At 38.5% G+C, this 20,037-nt stretch overlaps 1 protein-coding gene across 2 annotated transcripts in view; it reads left to right on the forward strand.

Moving 5' to 3' along the window:
- Nucleotides 1–20,037, forward strand: part of NBAS (NBAS subunit of NRZ tethering complex) — a 395,596-nt gene that overhangs the window by 90,485 nt on the left and 285,074 nt on the right. For both annotated transcript variants that reach the window (XM_024242131.2, XM_054548369.2), the window contains exons 17-21: nt 4,585–4,736; nt 5,317–5,457; nt 5,714–5,792; nt 11,342–11,446; nt 11,795–11,931. In XM_024242131.2, the coding sequence (XP_024097899.2) occupies nt 4,585–4,736; nt 5,317–5,457; nt 5,714–5,792; nt 11,342–11,446; nt 11,795–11,931 (614 nt within the window). The remainder of the gene's footprint in view (nt 1–4,584; nt 4,737–5,316; nt 5,458–5,713; nt 5,793–11,341; nt 11,447–11,794; nt 11,932–20,037) is intronic.

The following is a 20,037-nucleotide window of genomic DNA, read 5'->3' on the forward strand; positions in this document are numbered from 1 at the left end:
ACTTTTCTATAATACAGCCAATGAAGTACAATTTTCTCAGCTGGAAAAATGGTCTTTTTGTTAGATTTTATTGCCCCTGCAACTGGACTTTGATGCTGAGTACATGTGAACAAATATTCACTGATAAACCAGCTAACTACTTGGTCTCGGCCTAACGTTTTCTTTCCTGTACCACAATCACTTCTCTTTACCTGCATTAGTCAAGAGCTAGTCAGATGCCAGAAACCACACAGTAATTTAAACAGGGAAATTTACAATATGGAGAATTATTTTCTAGTAACCAGAGATGAACTGTAAAGGATGTGAAGAGAACGCTAAGGACTACCCTAGGGCTGAAGGGACATATCCATGAAGGGAATGAACTTGGAAGGGAGGCCCCTCCCCTAGGCTGGGATTCAGACCCATTGGACCAGGAGTGGTTGCAGCATGTAGGATGAAAGAGAAGTTCTCTGGGTTGCCTTGAGCCAGGGCTGGTCCACAGTTGCCAAGGTTGGCAGTCAGGGAGATATGGGATGGATAGGAAAGCTGGACGCGTGCTTCTGGGGGGCCAGTGAGCTGAGGTTGGCGGTCAGAAGACCCCAGGGACTAGCAAGCAGGAAACCCCTACCAGCATGCATGTGGCTCAAGGCTGGTAGATAATTAAGGAATCATGGCCAAGACTGCCAAGAAAAAACTGTCTACTCCTATAGGCAGCCTTACTGTAGCTTCCCGTCTGGGAAGCTTCCCTCTCAGGTGCCTGGGTGATTCACTAGAAAACAATCTGCCCATGAGAGAGCCACTGAAACTCAGTGGGAGGTTGTCAACAGAGGGAGGAAGCGGGGAAGTAAGTGCCACTTGATGTCGCCCACATGCCTTGTTGGTGGCCAAGCCATAGGAGCAGGAAGAAAAGAACCAAAGCACATCAGGACTAGAAAGCAGAGCCTCTTCAGCACCCAGAGCTTAAAATCTTGTCAACCGCAAATGAGATATGCTACCACAGAGCTGGCTTTGAGGGGAAATTTGGAGCTGAGGGGCAATAAATAGGTAACATATATGAAAACTGCGAAATTTGCCTTTTTAAAACTTAAATCTAAAAATTGGATACTTCCTGTTACCTGCCTCCCATAGTTAAGGTTAATATAGTCTTGTCTCAATTAGTTTTAGCCGCTGCAACAAAAATATCAGACTATGTGGTTTCAACAGCAGAAATTCATTTCTCGTAGTTCTAGAGGCTGGGAAGTGCAAAATCAAGGTGTTAGCCAATTTCGTTCCTGGCGAGGGCACTCTCCTGGTTTGCAGATGGATTTCTTTCTTGCTGTTTCCTTATATGGCAGACAGCAGGGAGAGAGGAAGAAGGCTCTCTCCTGCCTCCTCTTATGAGGACACCAATCCTGTCATGGGGCCTCCACTCTCATGACCTAATTGCTTTCTAAAGGTCTCATTTCCAAACATCATCACTCTGGGGATTAGTTTTTCAACATACGAATTTTGGGGGACACATTGATTTCATAGCAAGCCTATATGTTTTAACTTTTGGCATCTTTGTAAGAAAGAATTATAGTTAGACTCATGGCGTACTTTAAAAAGGTTGGGATTTCTGATCTTAACATGTAGAAAGAAAAATACCTTTGCATTGTGGAAGATTATAGGAAACACTGGGAAAATATCATGATGATTATTTCCCTAAAAGTTTTAGACATTAGTAATTAAAAGTAAAAATATAACATGAAAAAGTTGTATGGAAGAAGATGATGCATCAGCCAAACAGGATGATAAACTTAACATATAATACAAGCAAGATATCAGAGGTGAAAGAGCATGAGAGGTAATGAAACGGAAGAAGACAAAGTTGCTTGTATTTTCTTTAGAAAATCAAAACACTGATTCTGTATTATTTTTCTTTCTTGTTTTATGATCTAAGACAATGAGCTCATGAGTTCACGTATATCTTTTTCTGGGATACAGTAAAGGACAGTTTTTGTCTCTGAAGGAGTTGAGGGCTGTTAAGAGAGACAAAGCAAGTACTTTTTTGGGGAGGGGAATATTTCGTTTAGTTAAATAGCCCGTTAAGAGCAAGAGCACTATGCTAGGGACTGTGAAGGGGTACAGGACAGGCATAAATGTGGCTTTTGCTCATAGGGAGCTTATGATTTTGTTTTGTTTTGTTTTGAGACGGAGTTTTGCTTGTTTTGCCCGGGCTGGATTGCAATGGTGCGATCTCGGCTCGCTGCAGCTTCCGCTTCCCTGGTTCAAGTGATTCTCCCACCTCAGCCTCCCGAGTAGCTTGGGACTACAGGCATGCGACACCACACCCTGCTAATTTTTGTGTTTTTAGTAGAACGGGGGTTCACCATATTAAAAATAACTGACCATATAAGTAGATTTCAGATACAACTCTAGAAACCCAGTGAAGGTAGTGATTATTATAGATCTGGTAGAGATGGAAGGTTTTATATAGTGAAGATGTTTGGAGCAGGGATTTGGAAGGATTTAAAGTAGGCCTTCTTGAGTGAGAAGGGAGGAAGACATTCTTAACAGGACAGATGGTATGAACAAATTAAAAGACACTGAGCATGATTTCTGAGGCCAGTGACTAAATCTGTTTTATTCACTGCTGTATTTCCATGTCTAGTTCAGTGCCTGGTGTGCAGCAGGTGCCCAGTAAACATTTTGTGGATAAATGAGCTCTGTACATCAACCAGTTTGCTGGCACTGATATTTGACAATAGTGAACATTGGGAAATATGATTGAAAAGATATATTGATTTGAGTTCAGGAGGATGTGGAAAGCTTGTGATGACTTAGGCATTTATCTACTGTTGTGGATTTCTGACTGTGGAAGCAGAGGAAGATGGTGTAGAGAGAATTGGAGTGGAAGGAAGGTAGGAAACCTTGCTCGGGGCAGGGACTCCTACAGTGTGCTAGATGTTTTGTGTTGATGATTTAGATTGGTATGGAGGCCGCAGCTGTGGAAAAGGGAAAGTGAATTAAGAGACATTTGAAGAAAGAACTGATGTGAGGCAATATATAAAGGATCCTAGGGAATGAGTCAAATCTTAATTTAAATTTGTAACCATAATAGCTCTTTCTAGGAAGAGGGCAAGTCAAGGAATTTTTTTTTTTTAAATTAATTTTAATTTTTTTTAATTATTATTTTACTTTAAGTTCTAGGGTACATGTGTACAGCGTGCAGGTTTGTCACATATGTATACATGTGCCATGGTGGTGTGCTGCACCCATTAACTCGTCATTTACGTTAGGCGTATCTCCTAATGCTATCCCTCCCCCCTTCCCCCACCCCCCAGCAGGCCCCAGTGTGTGATGTTCCCCACCCTGTGTCCATATGTTCTCATTGTTCAATTCCCACCTATGAGTGAGAACATGCGGTGTTTGGTTTTCTGTCCTTGGGATAGTTTGCTCAGAATGATGGTTTCCAGCTTCATCCATGTCCTTATAAAGGATGTGAACTCATCCTTTTTTATGGCTTCATAGTATTCCATGGTGTATATGTGCCACATTTTCTTAATCCAGTCTATCATTGATGGACATTTGGGTTGGTTCCAAGTCTTTGCTATTGTGAATAGTGTCTCTATAAACATACGTGTGCCTATGTCTTTATAGTAGGAAGATTTATAATCCTTTGGGTGTATACCCAGTAATGGGATGGCTGGGTCAAATGGTATTTCTAGTTCTAGATCCTTGAGGAATCGCCACACTGTCTTCCACAATGAGAACAAAGGCACAACATACCAGAATCTCTGGGACACATTTAAAGCAGTGTGTAGAGGGAAATTTATAGCACTAAGTGCCCACAAGAGAAAGCAGGAGAGATCTAAAATTGACACTCTGACATCACAATTAAAAGAACTAGAGAAAAAAGAGAAAACACATTCAAAAGTTAGTAGAAGGCAAGAAACAACTAAGATCAGAGCAGAACTGAAGGAGATAGAGACACAAAAAACCCTTCAACAAATCAACAAATCCAGGAGCTGGTTTTTTGAAAAGATCAACAAAATTGATAGACTGCTAGCAAGACTAATAGTCAGGGATTTTGAATGGAGTTGGAGGAAGCAGTTGGGAGGGAGGAATAGGACCTTGACCTTTCCAAAAAACAGCATATCATGACTTTTTATGATCAAGTTATTCACACCCTGTGATATATCTCATGGTCAAATAAATACAGAACTTTGATGGGCTCATTTGTTTTGTTTAAAAGTTAAACATGCTTATTAATTATGACAGAATATATCTTGCCTTTCTGCCTTATTGTCTACTCTATTATTCAGCCACAGTGCAAACCAAAGGCATTTATAAAAGTTAGGAGGAAACATTTTATATTTCCAAAAATGAGTCCTGAGCTTTCTGTTTCTGCGTAGCTCATTAGAGGAAGAAAGCAAGCAGGTCAACTCACACTCCCCGCATCCAGTTGTAGTCACCATTAGGGAACTGGCTGCTTTTCTGTTGAGTTCCTCTAGCAGCTCGCTCTGGCCAAGGTCCTAAATAGCTGTAATACATCAGGTATAGCTTTTCAATTCTGAAGGCAGTTGTAATGTGTTGTAAGATGTCATGGATTCTGTAATTCCTCTGTCCTTCTTTTATATCCAGAGTAAAATAAAGAAGCGATCCTGGGTTCTCCATGAGTGTTTGGAAAGAGTTCCTGAAAACGTGGATGCTGCGAAAGAACTGCTTCAGTATGGATTAAAAGGCACAGACCTGGAGGCTCTTTTAGCAATCGGGAAAGGAGCAGATGATGGCAGGTTGGTTACAGAAAGAACTGGATTCAAAGTAAAGGTGACTTTGTGAAAACTTTTGTACTGAGACACTGGACTGGGTAAACTTTTCTTTATTTAAGTTATTCTGTATGAAGCAGTTGCTTTTGATCAATACTTTCTTATCTGAAGTCATTGCTCATCAGGCATTTGGAACTTTTTAAAAAATATAAATATGAGAGTATATCTGAGAAGTAAATAATGAAAATGAGACTGACACTTATTACCATTTGAAGACCTTAAGTGGCAGTGATTCAAATGGCGAACTCTGTGGACATTTTCTGCATAGGCTGCTTTACATTGAGTGAATGTAACCCCACATCTCTTCCTAAATAGTTTTCATTTTCTTGATTTTTAGGTTTCTATTTGTGATAATTACTGATGACTTTTTGCCCATCTATGGATATAATGAATGATCACTTTGTTTACAATGGCAAAAGTTTTTTTCAAATACTTCCTTCTGTTTTTGTGGAAATCAATAATTAAATCAGTCAAAATAGGAGAAAGCTTTTCACAACATGAAGTTTTTAAAAATGATGAAAATATATTTGTTCTTTTATACTTGCAGATTTACATTACCTGGTGAAATAGATATTGATAATATCTCCTATGAAGAGCTTTCACCACCTGATGAAGAGCCTGCCAAGAATAAAAAGGAAAAGGAGCTCAAGAAGAGACAAGAACTACTGAAATTAGTGAACTTTTCCAAGTAAATGATTTGTTACTGTTCATTTGATAGTTTCTTTAAAATAACTAGTCATTTCAGTGTGTTCCTTACTAGTAATAATTAGTCCAAATTATTTTAGCAACTTAGATCAAATGTACTTACTATTATCTTACCCTTGTGCTTTTCTGAACTGTTTTATGAGATTTGGGCTCAATGGAATATTAATCATTTTCATTATAACTCTTAGAGAAATAATTCTGTGTAAATATAAGTGGCCTAATATAGTTATTCAAAACAGGTTGACCCTGGAACAGAAGGAACTTTGCCGTTGTAGATGGAAATTATTAACCTACTTAGATCGACTTGCAACATATGAGGTAATGAATAATTTTTATCAAACCAATTAGGTTCATTTGATCTGTCATTATAAATGCTATGGCTGCCCTAATATCGAATATCCTTGGTCTTTAGAACTATTTTTCTGGGAAAAATTAATTTCTTATAGAAGCAGGTTCTCTTATATACATACTAGTTTTGGTAAAAAGTAGAGATTGTGAAAGCCAGAAGTTGTTTTGTTAGACTAGGGAATAGAAGTGCCTTAGCCATTTCAGTGCATTTGTGTTTTCTAGATTTGTAATCTTTTTCATTTACTTTTATATTTTGATTTTAAGATAATGGCACATAACTTTTCTCCATACCAGATTTCAGTATATACTAGGTTTTAATATGAGTATTTCTGACTCGTTTTATTTTAATGATTTTTTTTTTTTTTTGAGATAGGCTCTCACTCTATTGTCCAGGCTGGAGTGCAGTGGCATGATCTCAGCTCACTGCAACCTCTGCCTCCTGGGTTCAGGCGATTCTCATCCTGGAACTACGGGAGTAGTTGAGTAGCTGGAACTACAGGCACATGCCACCACACATGGCTAATTTTTGCATTTTTTTAGAGACAGGGTTTTGCCATGTTGCCCAGTCTGGTTTTGAACCCTAGACTCAAGCAATCCACCCACCTCAGCCTCCCGAAGCGCTAGGATTACAGGTGTGAGCCACTATGCCTGGCCTATTTTAATTATTTGTTAGTGGGTTGAATTTAGTTGATTCACCTTTGATCCTAATTAGGGCTGAAGTTAGATTATTTGAGCTTAAAAACAGTATACTTCACATTTGGGTCTTCAGGGACACAAACATAGATGTCCCCATGTTGGGCATTTCAGTAGCACTCTAGTTTAAGACCAACTTAGATATTGTTAGAAGTGTAAGTGGAAGTCAGCCACATTTCAGTAAATATACGTAGGTTAGTTTGCTTTTTCACATGACTCTTATAGCTGAAGTTCTCCAGATTTTAAGGTAAGTTTTTCATTATTGAAGTTTGACTTCACTTGGAGGTTACTTTCTTAGTCTGCGTTCTGCCTCCCTTTTGTGTGTGTGCCTCTCAGCTCTTGGCACTGGCACACAGTAGGCAGTTTATGTCACATCTGATAATGTAATGCTGGTCCCAAGAACGTCTGACCGTGCAGGCAAATCCGAAAGCCTTCGATTCCCCCACCCTGCTAATGTAATTGAAATGTTTTTAAACAAAATACTGAAAGAGGGCTGTGGTTATTAAAAAAACATTGGTAATGACTATATCATTACCATTTATCATTGCAAACAAGTTACGAGACATTCTTAGTAGTTTCATTTATAGATACAATTAGTTTGGCTATTGGATGATCACATTACTTTAAAACACGTCATGTTGATATGCCTGAGTTCTGTGATGTTTTGAGGTAATATATTAAAGACAGTTGTGAACTGCAGAAGTCCGTACAGATACAATTTATTATTTTTATACTTAGCCTTAGTTTCTCTAATGATATCTTTTTTAAAAAGTGCCTAAAATGTTCAGTTTGACTATCCAGTTAATTTTTTCATTATTTTTTAATTTTTAAATTGCTATTCCCTATACAACAGTAGTAAGTATATTTATTATTATACTGTAACAGTAACATTTAAAGTATTTGTTGAGCTTACTTTTTTTAGAGAATTCAGCAAAGTTCTTGAAAAGTAGGTGAATTTGATGAATTTCACTGTTAAAACTTAGTAATGAAAATATTCAGATATAATAGCTAACCATTAGATAGTAGTAGAGATAGGCATTGCATTTTAATCACAGGACATGGCCTCTTTTATTAATACTGTGACAAATGAGATAAAAATGAATTCATTTAGATTTGACATGAGTGCCTCCTAAACGCAAGATATTGTGCCGTTGCTAGAGGTAGAGAAAGGAACCAGGAGTGGTCTTCATGGAGTTCACATTGTATGGGCATTAAATGCCGATAGGAGAGGTATGGAGAATTGATGAGGAAACATCACGAAGAACAATGTCTGAGAAGACTCCACATAGGAAGTAATAGCTAGCCTTTCACAAAAGGCAGGCAGATTTCAGGGGCTAGAGAGTACCATAAGGGGGACATTAGAATGGAGTCTCCATACAGTTAGAGATTTGTCTTGTTTGCTGCTGTGTCTCTGAGCTCTGAATGGTTCCTGGCTCATTGAAGAGGTCAGTAAATATTTGTTGCAAGAACCAGTAGGTAGGAGAATACCCTTAAGAAATACCAACACGTTTTTTTGTGGACTTAACTATTTGTCAGCCATTGTCTTATGAGATGGGTACTATCATCTTCTCCATTTTATGGGTATGAAAGCTGAGGCTTAGAGAAGGTAAGTAATTTGTCCAAATAAATAGGAAGCAAGGGCTCGTAACCAGGTCTCTGAAAGCAAGTGTCATGCTGTTGAGTAAGTAAGCTAGTCAGGGTGCAGGATGGGGAGCGTGAGGGGTGGCACAGAACAAAGGTGGGAAGTGTGGTTAGAATAGTCTGTGGTCATGTTTGGGAAGGTCTCCTGCCGTGTGAGTAGTTGAATTGAATCTTTGTCAGAGGTTGGGCAAGTTTAGGAAATAACAAAAAGTGAAGGAGAGGAGAGGAGACTGTGGCTGGGGGCAGCCCTTTCAAGAGGTTTTACTGTGAAGAGGGGCTAACAAAAAGTGAAGGAGAGGAGAGGAGACTGTGGCTGGGGGCAGCCCTTTCAAGAGGTTTTACTGTGAACAGGGGCAGAGAAGATGGTGGTGTCTAGAGCAGGTGTTTAGAATAGAAGGAAGAAGTATTGTTTTTATATTAATGGGAATGAACTAGTAGAGGGTGAGGAGGACTTTATGGAACAGAAGAAAGAGGGGTTACTTGCATGATTATCGAAGTGGAGTAGAAATGGGATCCAGGGCATGGGTGGGATTTTGAGGCTTTTTAGGAGCAGAGATATGTTTCTTTCTGCTGTAACTGGGAGGAAGGAAAATCTTATTACAGATGCATGTAGGTGTGTAGTTTTGGTGGGTTGGAAAAATGAGGGATTTCTCATCTAATAGTGTCCAAAAAAGGCAAGGTTTTCAGCTGAGAATAGGGGCTGAGAAATAGTGTGTTGGAAGTCTGGAAAGAATGAGAGTTGTGGAAAAGTTCCTAACAGAGACTAGGAAATAAAACTTCTTAGGGAAATGTGGTAGTGTTGATGAACAGCACTAATTATCTATTTGAATTGTGTTGTCTTGAGTTTGTCAATTTTTTAGCTTTTTATTATAAAAAACTTCAGTCAAAGAAGTATAGAGAAGAGTGGTGTGATGAGCCCGATGTGCCCATTGCTCAACACCAACCATTTTCAGCATGTGCCAGTTGTGTGTCTTTTATTCTCCATGTTTCTACTCTTGCCTTCTCTTTTTCACTAAATATTTTAAAGCAAAGCCCGTATGTCTTATTTCACCCATAAATATTTAGGTATGTATGTCTAAGAAGGACTTAAAAAACTATAACCACAATGATGTGATTATTTCTAACAAAATTAATAGTAATTCCCTAATAACATCTGATACTCACTTCCTCTTCAGATTTTCATGGTGCTTTTTTTTTTTTTTCATTTGGTTCATTTGAATGAGGATCCAAGCAAGGCTGAGGTTTTGAAATTAAAATGGGAACTGTCATCTTGGTTTTGTGACATATCTTCAGTGACTTCACAGCTTGTGTTCAGGGATCATAGCTGGGTTTGACTGGTTAGGGTATGATTTGCTGGATGAGTGCAATAAAGGGAAAGAGGCAGAGATTAAGAAGCCCTTTTATAGCCATGGACCAGGCACTTTAAGCTGATTAGAAGGAATGAGGGACTTTGAGGGGAAATGGAAAGTGAACAAAGAAGTAGAGTGAGTGGATTGGATGCCTCTGTGAGGTTGAGGAGTAGTTGAAATGCCACTTAGTATGCGAGTAGGAAGATTAGGAGTGGTGATCACAGAGTCGGGGTTAGACATTGAAGTGTTTCACACAGTGTCTTTTGATGATGATAGAGATCCAGGGTTTTGTGAGAGGATGTGTAACTGAGATGAAATAAAGGAAATAATTGTCATGCATGAGGAGTCAAGGAACTGAGAGCTTTTTTTTGTGAAACGGGGTCTAGCTGTGTTGCCCAGGCTGGAGTGTCGTGGCACAGTGATAGCTCACTGCACTCTTGACTTTCTGGGCTCAAGCCGTCCTCCCATATCTGTCTCCCAAGTAGTTGGGACTACAGATACATGGAACCATGCCCAGCTAATTTTTTGTTGTTGTTGTTGTTGAGGTGAGGTCTTGCCATCTTGCCCAAGCTGTTCTCAAACTCTTGGGCTCAAGCGATCCTCCCACTTCAGCCTGCCAAAGTGTTGGGATTGCAGGCGTGAGCCACCGCGCCTGGCTAGAACATCTGTGAAATACTTTTCTTCTTTTGGTTTCCATGAGTATGCATTAAATTCTTTTTCCCTTTACTTCTTTGACTGTTCCTCCATCTACTTTTCAGATGCAGGTTCCCTTTTCCTTGTTCATCCTTTAAATAATGTTGTTCCTCAAGGCTCTTTCAAACTCATTCTATTTAGTCTCCCTTGGAATAATACTTCTGTATTAATAGCCCTATGCCGTATATCTCTAACTCACATCTTAGTCCAGAACTCCTGACCTGTGTATTCACCTGCTCACTGCGTAGCTCCTTTTAGACATGCCATAGTTGCCAACTTAACCCATCTGCAAGTGAACTTCTCAGCTCTCCTTCCTACCTCCCTCCCTCCCTCCCTCCCTCACCTCCTCCACATCTCCTCATTCTTCTCTTTCCTGTCTCAGTAAATTAATTCAGTCAACAAATATTTATTGGCTATTTATAAATACGGTCAGAAGAATACTGACAGGCAGTGTGCTAGGAATCTGGGATTCAGTTTAAACATGGCGGACATGAGCCCTAAGTCATACGTTGTAGTGGGGAGACCTACACTTGGAATTCCATGGCTAACTTCTCATTGTCTTTTATGTTTCAGCTTGTGGGCCACTTCTCTGTCCTCCCACCTTACTGAGTATTTCCCCTCACCTGTTCCTGGTCTTTCCTACTAGATTTTAAGCTACTTAGAGGGTGGGAAAAGTGTATTGTTCAGTGTATCACAGTGTCTATCACAGCTCCCTTAGCACATGGTGAGTGGCACTCAGTAAATATTTGTTGAATGAATGAATGGTTCAATCTGCATTTGACATAGGTCACCCTAGTAGTGGTGAAATTAAAGTTCATCTATAGAGGTTCAGGTGCTCATAATACATTGTCATGAATAACTGTTGCTTATTTTTACCTGGTGGTTGATTTTGGTTGTCCTACTGTAATTAACTTAATTTTTACTGCCTATTTCATTTACTTCTGGATTAAAAAAATAACATTAATATAGCCCTTTTCAAAATAAAGGCAAGAATGCAGATGTAGTACTTTAATTAACAATTGATGGTTGAAATTAATTAATTCAGGCCTTATTTATTTAGGCAGGCAGAGTTGTAAAAGTTTTTAGTATTTTCTTGTCACCCATATTTAAAAGCCTTTTCATTAAATCACTGTTTCCCCTCAGGAAATCCTAGGAGTGCCTCATGCATCTGAACAGAGATATGATGCTGAATTCTTTAAGAAATTCAGAAATCAGAATATTGTTCTCTCAGCAAGAACTTATGCTCAGGTAATTTGCTTTTTGTAAATAAAATTATTATGGTTATTAACACTCTAAATCTTTGAGCTGTGCAGTTAATGTTATTGTGTGTCTATATTACATTTTCTTTTTTGTTTTAGTATTAATAAGTGTGGAGAAAATTTTAATTTAATATCCATCATTCTGAGTTTTAAAAATAAATAATTTTCGTAGCCTTAGATTGAGAAACAGGATATAGGCTAGGAAAAACTAGGGTCATTTCAAAGTGCTTCATATCAGAGCTGCATAAAAAAGTTAGTTTTTGAATGTTGTCATGTAAAAATCACTCCTTTATTTCTTAGATTTACATTAGAAACTTACCCCTTGCCTTTTGTACAGGAAAGTAATGTACAAGCCCTAGAAATTCTGTTTACTTACCATGGTTCCGACCTGCTTCCTCATCGCCTTGCGATTCTCTCCAACTTTCCAGAGACCACTTCTCCACATGAATATTCTGTTTTGCTGCCCGAAGCTTGGTATGTGACTGTGTTAACAGAATTTTACCTTCTTTTTATATATTGATAATTTTTTTGTCATGCTGAACACCTTAAAATTAAAAAAATAATTTTAATGTAATATATTTAAACTTTTTTCCTGATAAAAAATTAAGTTATTGTAAATGGTCCTGAAGCCAAAATGTTTCCAGTATAACAGGATTACCTTAACTTAATGAGCACAAATTTTTCCTTTTTTTGAAAGCCTTCTGATTTTACTTCTGTGTATTCAGTATGTACTGTTTTCTGGTTTAGAACAGTTTTTATGATAATGTATGTCTGAGTTAGTTGTATCTTTTAGAAATTGAAGTGTGTTTTTGACAATATTAGGTGGGAAGACACAGAAACCCAGGAATACTGCATCCTCCTTTGCTCAGCAACCCTTTCTTCATAGGAAATTCCACAGGCACAAAGACAAATGGGAAATCAAAATATTGCTTTACCACTAGACTAATTCTCCTCCTCTTAATTCATGGTGATTTGATAATTGGGTTGCAGCATGTGATATAGCATCAAAGCCTATGTTGGAACCAATGAGTCCCTGTGTTACCACCTGGTAGTCTTCCAGAGGCCAGAACATCTGTTCTTGAGAATAAAGGAGAGGGAGTACATTTGTCTCACTGCATAGCTCAAAAACAGGTAGGCCATTTGCCCCAGGCCTGAATGGCACCTGGGAGAAAAGAGGGCCTAGCATACCTTGCTTAGGTCAGTTACTGAATAGAGGCAGAAGGCAAAAGAGTAAGATGACACATCCAGTTGTGTGAACTTTTACGTGAGGTGAGCTAGCCTACTAGTAAGTGTGGCTCAATGATTACATGACTTATCTTTTCTGCATTTGAGTTACTCATCTTTAAAATGGGTTGACAGTCCCTGTCTTGCTTACTCACTTTGCATATTTTTAGTAACACCAGAATTGATAATTATAATATCTGCTTGTTAACTATAGTATACTGTAAAGTACCTTGTAGTACACTGTTTAGATAATTCTGACTGAAATCATTTTTGCTAATTTCAGCTACTGGAAACTTACAGTGCTAAGAGATGTTATTCAAATTAGGGGATCATTTGGTTTCCTCATTTGTCCCTTGCTGCCTCCACTCATCCTATTTCTAGGCATGGGTATTAATGATGATGGTCAACATGTATAGAGTAATTACTATGTATTTGGCACTTACTTATTTCTGGTCTTCAAATAATTTTGGTATTATCCTGTTATTACAGAAAGCTGAGATTTACAGAAGTTCAGTAGCATGCTGAAATCTATATATGGGCAGCCAGAATTTGAACCCATATTTACTTAAAGTTGTAGGTCAGTAAGCACCGAGAATATTATAAACTCCTTAGTTTACATTAGTGTTAGTCCTTGAAAAGTAACTCTTTGTTCTGATAAAAATCAAGAAAAAGGGCCAGGCGCGGTGGCTCACGCCTGTAATCCCAGCACTTTGGGAGGCCGAGGCGGGTGGATCACGAGGTCAGGAGATCGAGACCATCCTGGCTAACACGGTGAAACCCCATCTCTTCTAAAAATATAAAAAATTAGCTGGGCATGGTAGCAGGTGCCTGTAGTCCCAGCTACTCGGGAGGCTGAGGCAGGAGAATGGCGTGAACCCAGGAGACAGAGCTTGCAGTGAGCTATTGTACCCCTGGGCGACAGAACAAGACTCCATCTCAAAAAAAAAAAAAAGAAAAAATGCTCAGGATGCTTTTTTCATTTTCAAATAATTTTTAGATCTGTATAGTGAGGGATAATGTAAATGATGTTTTATGAATATATTTTATGCATGTTTTCAGAATATAATTATATCAATGGTTCTCTATCTCTTTGCAGAATGAATTTAATCTGAATGGAAATGACCTTTCCTACTGTAAATTGTTAGTATAGAGAAAAGGGCTACCGTCTCTTAATGGTTTTTTTTAAAGGCAGTTTCTCCTTCGATTTGGATACATTTGTCTAGGCCATACCACCCTGAAGGGCCTCCCCCATGTCCTCGGATTTGGATGCATTTATTGTCAGTGTTTTCTGATGATTGCTTAGATAAGCATTTGATTTTAACCTGAAATTTGAAAGTTGGTTTGCAAAAGAGTTGCACAGTACCCAATGCCACACTTTTCTTTGAATGCCCTGTGGTTCCTTTATGGGGCCTGCCACAAGAACCAGTTTAAATTGTGATCAATAATTTAGTCATACCCTATTGCAGCAGAGTATAATTAAAAGAATATAATGTTATTTTGAATCATTGTTTGGGGATATGTTGTTTAGACAGACTTTGAAGAGACTGATTTCTTATGAGTTCTTAAGTTATGCTTGTTTTCAAACACATTAGGAAAAAATAGAGTTTTTTAAAATTAATCTTTGTTCTCAAGAAAGTCTTTCACACTATTTTTTTTCTATAGTTGTAAATAGTGAGAATGAACAATAGGTTACAATAATATCTCTGTCCTTTCATAATTTGGGTTTGTATTAGTCTGTTTGTGTTGCCACAGAGAAATACCCGAGGCTGGGTAATTTATAAAGAGAAAAGGTTTAATTGGCTCACAGTCACACAGACTGTACAAGAAGCATAGCGCTGGCATCTGCTTCTGGTGAGAGCCTCAGGAAGTTTCCAGTCATGGCGGAAGGTGAAGGGGGAGCAAGCGCTCTCACATGGTGAGAGGGAAGCAAGAGAGAAAAGGGGGAGGTCCTAGACTCTTAAACAACTGGAACTAACTGAGTGAGAACTCACTCATCACCAAGGGGATGGTGCTGAACCACTAATGAGGGATCTGCCCTCATGATCCAGTTGCCCCCCACCCAAACCCCACCTCCAGCACTGGGAATCACATTTGAGTGTGAGATTTGGAGGGAACAAACATCTAAACCATATCATAGTTACTGCAAAGCAAAATCACAGTTGTGCTTCAGGCATAACCTCTTCTAGGAGGATTTCTGTAAGGTACTCCTTTCCCTATACTCATAATTCTTTCTTTATTTTCATAGTGTAACACTTTTTACATTGTGTTTTAGTCATATTTATTTCTGCCTTTTTCCCTCATTTCCTTCTTTAATAAATATCCGAGTAACTCTTAAAGACAGAGACCATCTCTTCCTTATGTTCAGATCCCAGTTAGGGTGGCGCTTGTATAGTGAGTATACCGAAAATGTTTGCTGACTGCATAAATTAGGTCCTCTTGTGTCATTTAAGAAAGAGATTATGAAGTATCCTGCAGGGAGTGCAGATGGACTTTCACTTGCTAACCTGGAAGAAGCCCAGGTCTGTGTTTACCGAGGTCCTGAAGGATTCAACTGCTGTTTCAACCCACTGTTAAGGATGGAACTCTTTTACTCTAATTGAAGCTTTACCCTAAATGACAAGTAGAGCAGTAAGATATACTTCTAGAAATTATTTCCGTTGTGAGCATTCTTTGAATACTTGATATTCATTTTCAGATCACTTGGAAGCAGTTCAGATGAGCAGTGTCCTATTTGTTGGTGCATGAGTGCTTTCCTCCACTTTCCACGCACCGTTGGCTGGGCATCTCGAACGTGCGTGGAACTGTGGTAGGGATTGAGGATGAGTAGAGCATAGCTCCTCTTCAGCACGAGTGATCAGGGATGCTTTATAAAGCACTAGCACTTCCTGTTACAGCATCATGCTTTCAAACTGAGGAAGAAAGAAAACTTAAACATACCCTAAATAAGTAATTGCAGCTCATTCTGCTCTTTTCTTTTTTCTCCTCAATAGCAATGCTGAAAACTAATAAAATGACCTTGACATCCCCTGACTTCCTTGGATGGCCGTTAACTTTCCATGTGTGTGCCTTATTCTTCTATGAGAGTGTACATTGCTCAATGGCTCAGCCTGTTTCATTCTGCTCTTTTCTTTGACTCCTCCGCTTATATTTTGCAAGTAATAATTACTTTTTAATAATCTGTTGAATGATTTCAAGTCAATTAGTGACTTGAGTTGGAACAAGTCACTAGACTCTTAAGTGTATGGCTCCCCAAATGCCTGTCTCGCTGTGCAGCCTTCAGCCAGCTGTTAGGAGGATTGCATAGAGCCCCCTGCTCTGTCCACTCCTGCCACACAGGCCTCTGGCTGTTCCTTGACCTTGCCAAGCCTGCTCCTGCCCTGGGTCTTTTTAATTTAGTGTGCCCTTCTCCCATGTCATCTTGTGACTGGGTCTCTTACTTAATTCTGAATCTCTACTCAGCATATCTCTTCATAAAGGTCTTCCCTGATCACATTTTTCATATAAGCTTCACTTTGCCCTTGCTTTTTGCCTATACTCTTGTTTCTCTTCATAGCACTTACTCCTAATATGTTACACGGTTATTTGTCTTCTCTACTTTATCTGATCTTCCTTGGCCTTCCTATTTAAAATTCTACTCTCATTTTAAATCTTCCTTCTCTGCTTTATTTTCTTCCTAGCATTTATTATATAGTAATCTAATTAATTTATGTTTTACTTATCTTATTTATTGTCTGTTTCCCCTTCTGAAATAGCAGCTCCAACAGACAGCGATTTTGTGTGTTTTGTTTCCATCCTTATCTCCTGCAATTAGAATATTGCCTGGAATGTAGGCACTCATTAAATACTTGTTGAGTGAATGAATAAATGCATGAGTGAATGTAAGATCCATAAAGAAGGACTTTGCCTCTTGCTCACAAATGTAGCTGCAGTACTAAGAACAGTGCCTAGTACAAACCAGTAGCTCAGAAAGTATTTTTTTGAATGAATGAGTGACTTAGGAACCACAAATTAAGTACATAGAAGGGCAGATAGAATTTTAGATTTCAGAGTTCAAGCTATATTGAATTTTGCAAAGCAATAGTAAGTTATGCCGAGTTGACCTATTGCCTGCTCTGTTTTGAGATCCCACTGGCAGAACTTTTGCCTTGGCATTTAACCAACATTTGATTAACCACTTTTGATTCAGACATATTTTATGATTATGAAAGCTGAGAAACTTCTAAATTATGGGCTATTTTTGTGTTTTATATTGTCAGTCTTAAATCATCATGTGTATTTGACATTGATGAAACGTGACCAAGTTTTTTAAAGCTTTGAAATTACATTTGCTGTCATAGTTGATGCATCTTTTTATAGCCACCTGTTCTGAGTTTGTAACTGTTATAAAATGTTTACATTTTATATTCTAGTTGGCTGTTTTAAAGTACAAAGGTGACATTTTTTACAGTCTTTGTTAGCTTCCACAACTTGAGATAATAGAGATTTTCTGTTAGAAGAAACATTTTGGCAGTGGGGTATTTTTTGGTGCCTATAGCATATTTCAGAAATATTATTTAGATTTTTCATATTTGCTCTTTTTCTATTTAAAAATATTTCCTGAGTGATGAATACAATTTGTTTAAAAAGATTGTATTTTGAACAGTTGTCTGTTGAAATAGTGTAGCATAGGAGTAAGAGTGTTGACTTATCTAGTTGCCCAGGTTTGTGATCTTGGGTTTCTTAACTGCACTGCAGTCTTCTCACTTGTAAAATGGATATGCTCATAGCACTTACTTCATAGTGTTGTGAGAATGATTAATGAGTTAATGTATATCAACCACTGAGGACAGTGCTTGGCACCAAGTAAGTGTTGCTTTAGTGTTAGCAATTATTGTTAATACAGAATCCCATGCTGAAGCCTTGGCCTTATGTGCTTATATACTTTATATACTTATTGCTTTAAACTTCTTACTGGAATATGTATACAGAACAGTTGCAAGGGTAATACAGATAATTCTTATATACTATTCACCTAGGTTTTTTTTCTTCTTATATAACCATAGCATATTTGTCAAAATTAAAAATTAGCACTGGAATAGTCCGTTCTGCTATAATGTGACACATGAATTCCTAAAAGTCACTGCATTATACAGAGTTATTTAGTGAAAACCATAGGGTATATGAGAAAAAGGGGATTAATAGTATAGTACTCAAGAACTTTGCTCACTGGAACATATTTAGTAACCTAACAAAAACTGTAGCATAGGCCAGGTGTGGTGGCTCACGCCTGTAATCCCAGCACTTTGGGAGGCCAAGGTGGGCGGATCACCTGAGGTCAGGAGTTTGAGACCAGCCTGGCCAACATGATGAAACCCCTTCTCTACTAAAAACACAAAAATTAGCTGGGCATGGTGGCACACACCTGTAATCCCAGCTACTTAGGAGGCTGAGGCAGGAAAATCGCTTGAACCCATGACGCAGAAGTTGCAGTGAGCCTAGATCGTACCACTGCACTCCAGCCTGACGACAGAGTGAGACTCTGTCTCAAAAAAAAAAAAAAAAAAAAAATGCAGTATAGTTTTACATGTATTGAATGGTTAAGAAATACTTACATACTAAAATATGGCCCTTTACCTTGAAAAATACCTGGAGAAGACCTTGCTTATGGAAGGTGAGTATCACAAGAGTGGCAGTTTGTGAGCTACTGGGAAGTGGAGAAAGGAGGGTGATCAGAAATTTGATGGAGAGTTATAACATCAGCTGTGGATGGGAGTTGCTTCTCACACACTTGGTGAACTGAAGTAGCTGGTAGTTGTTTGAGGAACGTACATGCACACAGAATCCAGCATGGCTTGGTTCAGCAGGGTGCAGTTTTCCATGTTCACCTGATGCTGTAACATGCAGAAGCATGAAATTGTGCATCGGCAAATGAGAAATTTGTGTAACGTGTAAGTTGTTTCCTAATACATCCATTCATTGGAACAAATTTGCATTTTAAAATATTATAGCAGAACTGACTGTACAGTACTGTGAGCTAACTACAGATTTATTTGGATTTAACAGTTTTTTTTTAAACTAATATCCTTTTTCTGTTTGAGGATACAGTCCAGGATACCACATTGCATGTAGACTTCATCTACTTTTAATATCTGGAAATAAACTCTGTTTTTCCATATCTGTTCATTAAAAAATCCTTTGACAATTATATGTTTACTGAACAATGAAAGTTGATACTCATTTATATTCCTATATTATCTCCAGAATCAGTAAGAAAATACTGAGTTATAGTTAGTATATTTGAAATATTGCAGTATTTAAAATATTTTATAGTATAAGTGGAAAAACTGTTGATGGAATCTCTGTTGATTCTTCTAGCCCTCTTAGAAAAGCTGTTACTAGGCCGAGTGCGGTGGCTCACACCTGTAATCCCAGCACTTTTGGAGGCTGAGGCGGGCGGATCATGAGGTCAAGAGATCGAGACCATCCTGGCCAACATGGTGAAACCCCGTCTCTACTAAAAATACAAAAATTAGCTGGGCGTGGTGGCGCACAGCTATAGTCCCAGCTACTCAAGAGGCTGAGGCAGGAGAATCGCTTGACCCCAGGAGGCGGAGGTTGCAGTGAGCCAAGATTGCGCCACTGAGCTCCAGCCTGGTGACAGAGTGAGACTCTGTCTCAAAAAAAAAAAAAAAAAAGAAAAAAGAAAAGAAAAGCTGTTACTATAGTATGCTGGCAATTTGCTTGCTTGTAAGTATCTAAGTTTAGTTAGGTTATTTGATGATTCAGTTTGACTGTGAAAAGCTTGCTGTAACATGCAGATGGACTGTAATTGAGTAAAGTATGAAAATATGTTTTTGGTGTTGCCATTTTTCTTTCTGAATTTGATTGCATGGATTATCTGTTGTCTTCTAATTATTCTTGACCTTTGGTTTCACAGTAATTTTATGGCTTATCAGTAAGGCTAAAAATAAAAAGCGACTGAGTGAACAATTTTAGGTCACCAGTGGTTTAGATCACATAGGATGCCAACTTAATCTTATGTCAGTATATACCTAGTCCCCATATTCAGAAACTGCTGTTTTGCTAGAGCACAGAAAGCACAGTCACCTGCCTTCATTTAGAACAATGTTGCAAAACAGTGTGATAAATTGTATGACAATCCTGTTGGCAGAAGGGTTCTTCCCTAGGACCTCTTTGTGCTCTACATGCTTTAACTGATGGCTTTGGCACTTTATTCTCTTGCTAACCCTGGATCATTCCTGCTTTCCTTGGGCCTTGTTCCTTTTGTGCTCTCTGCCCCACTTGATGGTGCAACAGGAAATTCAGGGTCTCCAGAAGTTTTCCAGTTCCCATTTTTAACTGGGGAGTGTCATCAGG

The sequence above is a fragment of the Pongo abelii genome, chromosome 12 (genome assembly GCF_028885655.2).
Source record: "Pongo abelii isolate AG06213 chromosome 12, NHGRI_mPonAbe1-v2.0_pri, whole genome shotgun sequence".
NCBI lineage: Eukaryota > Metazoa > Chordata > Mammalia > Primates > Hominidae > Pongo > Pongo abelii.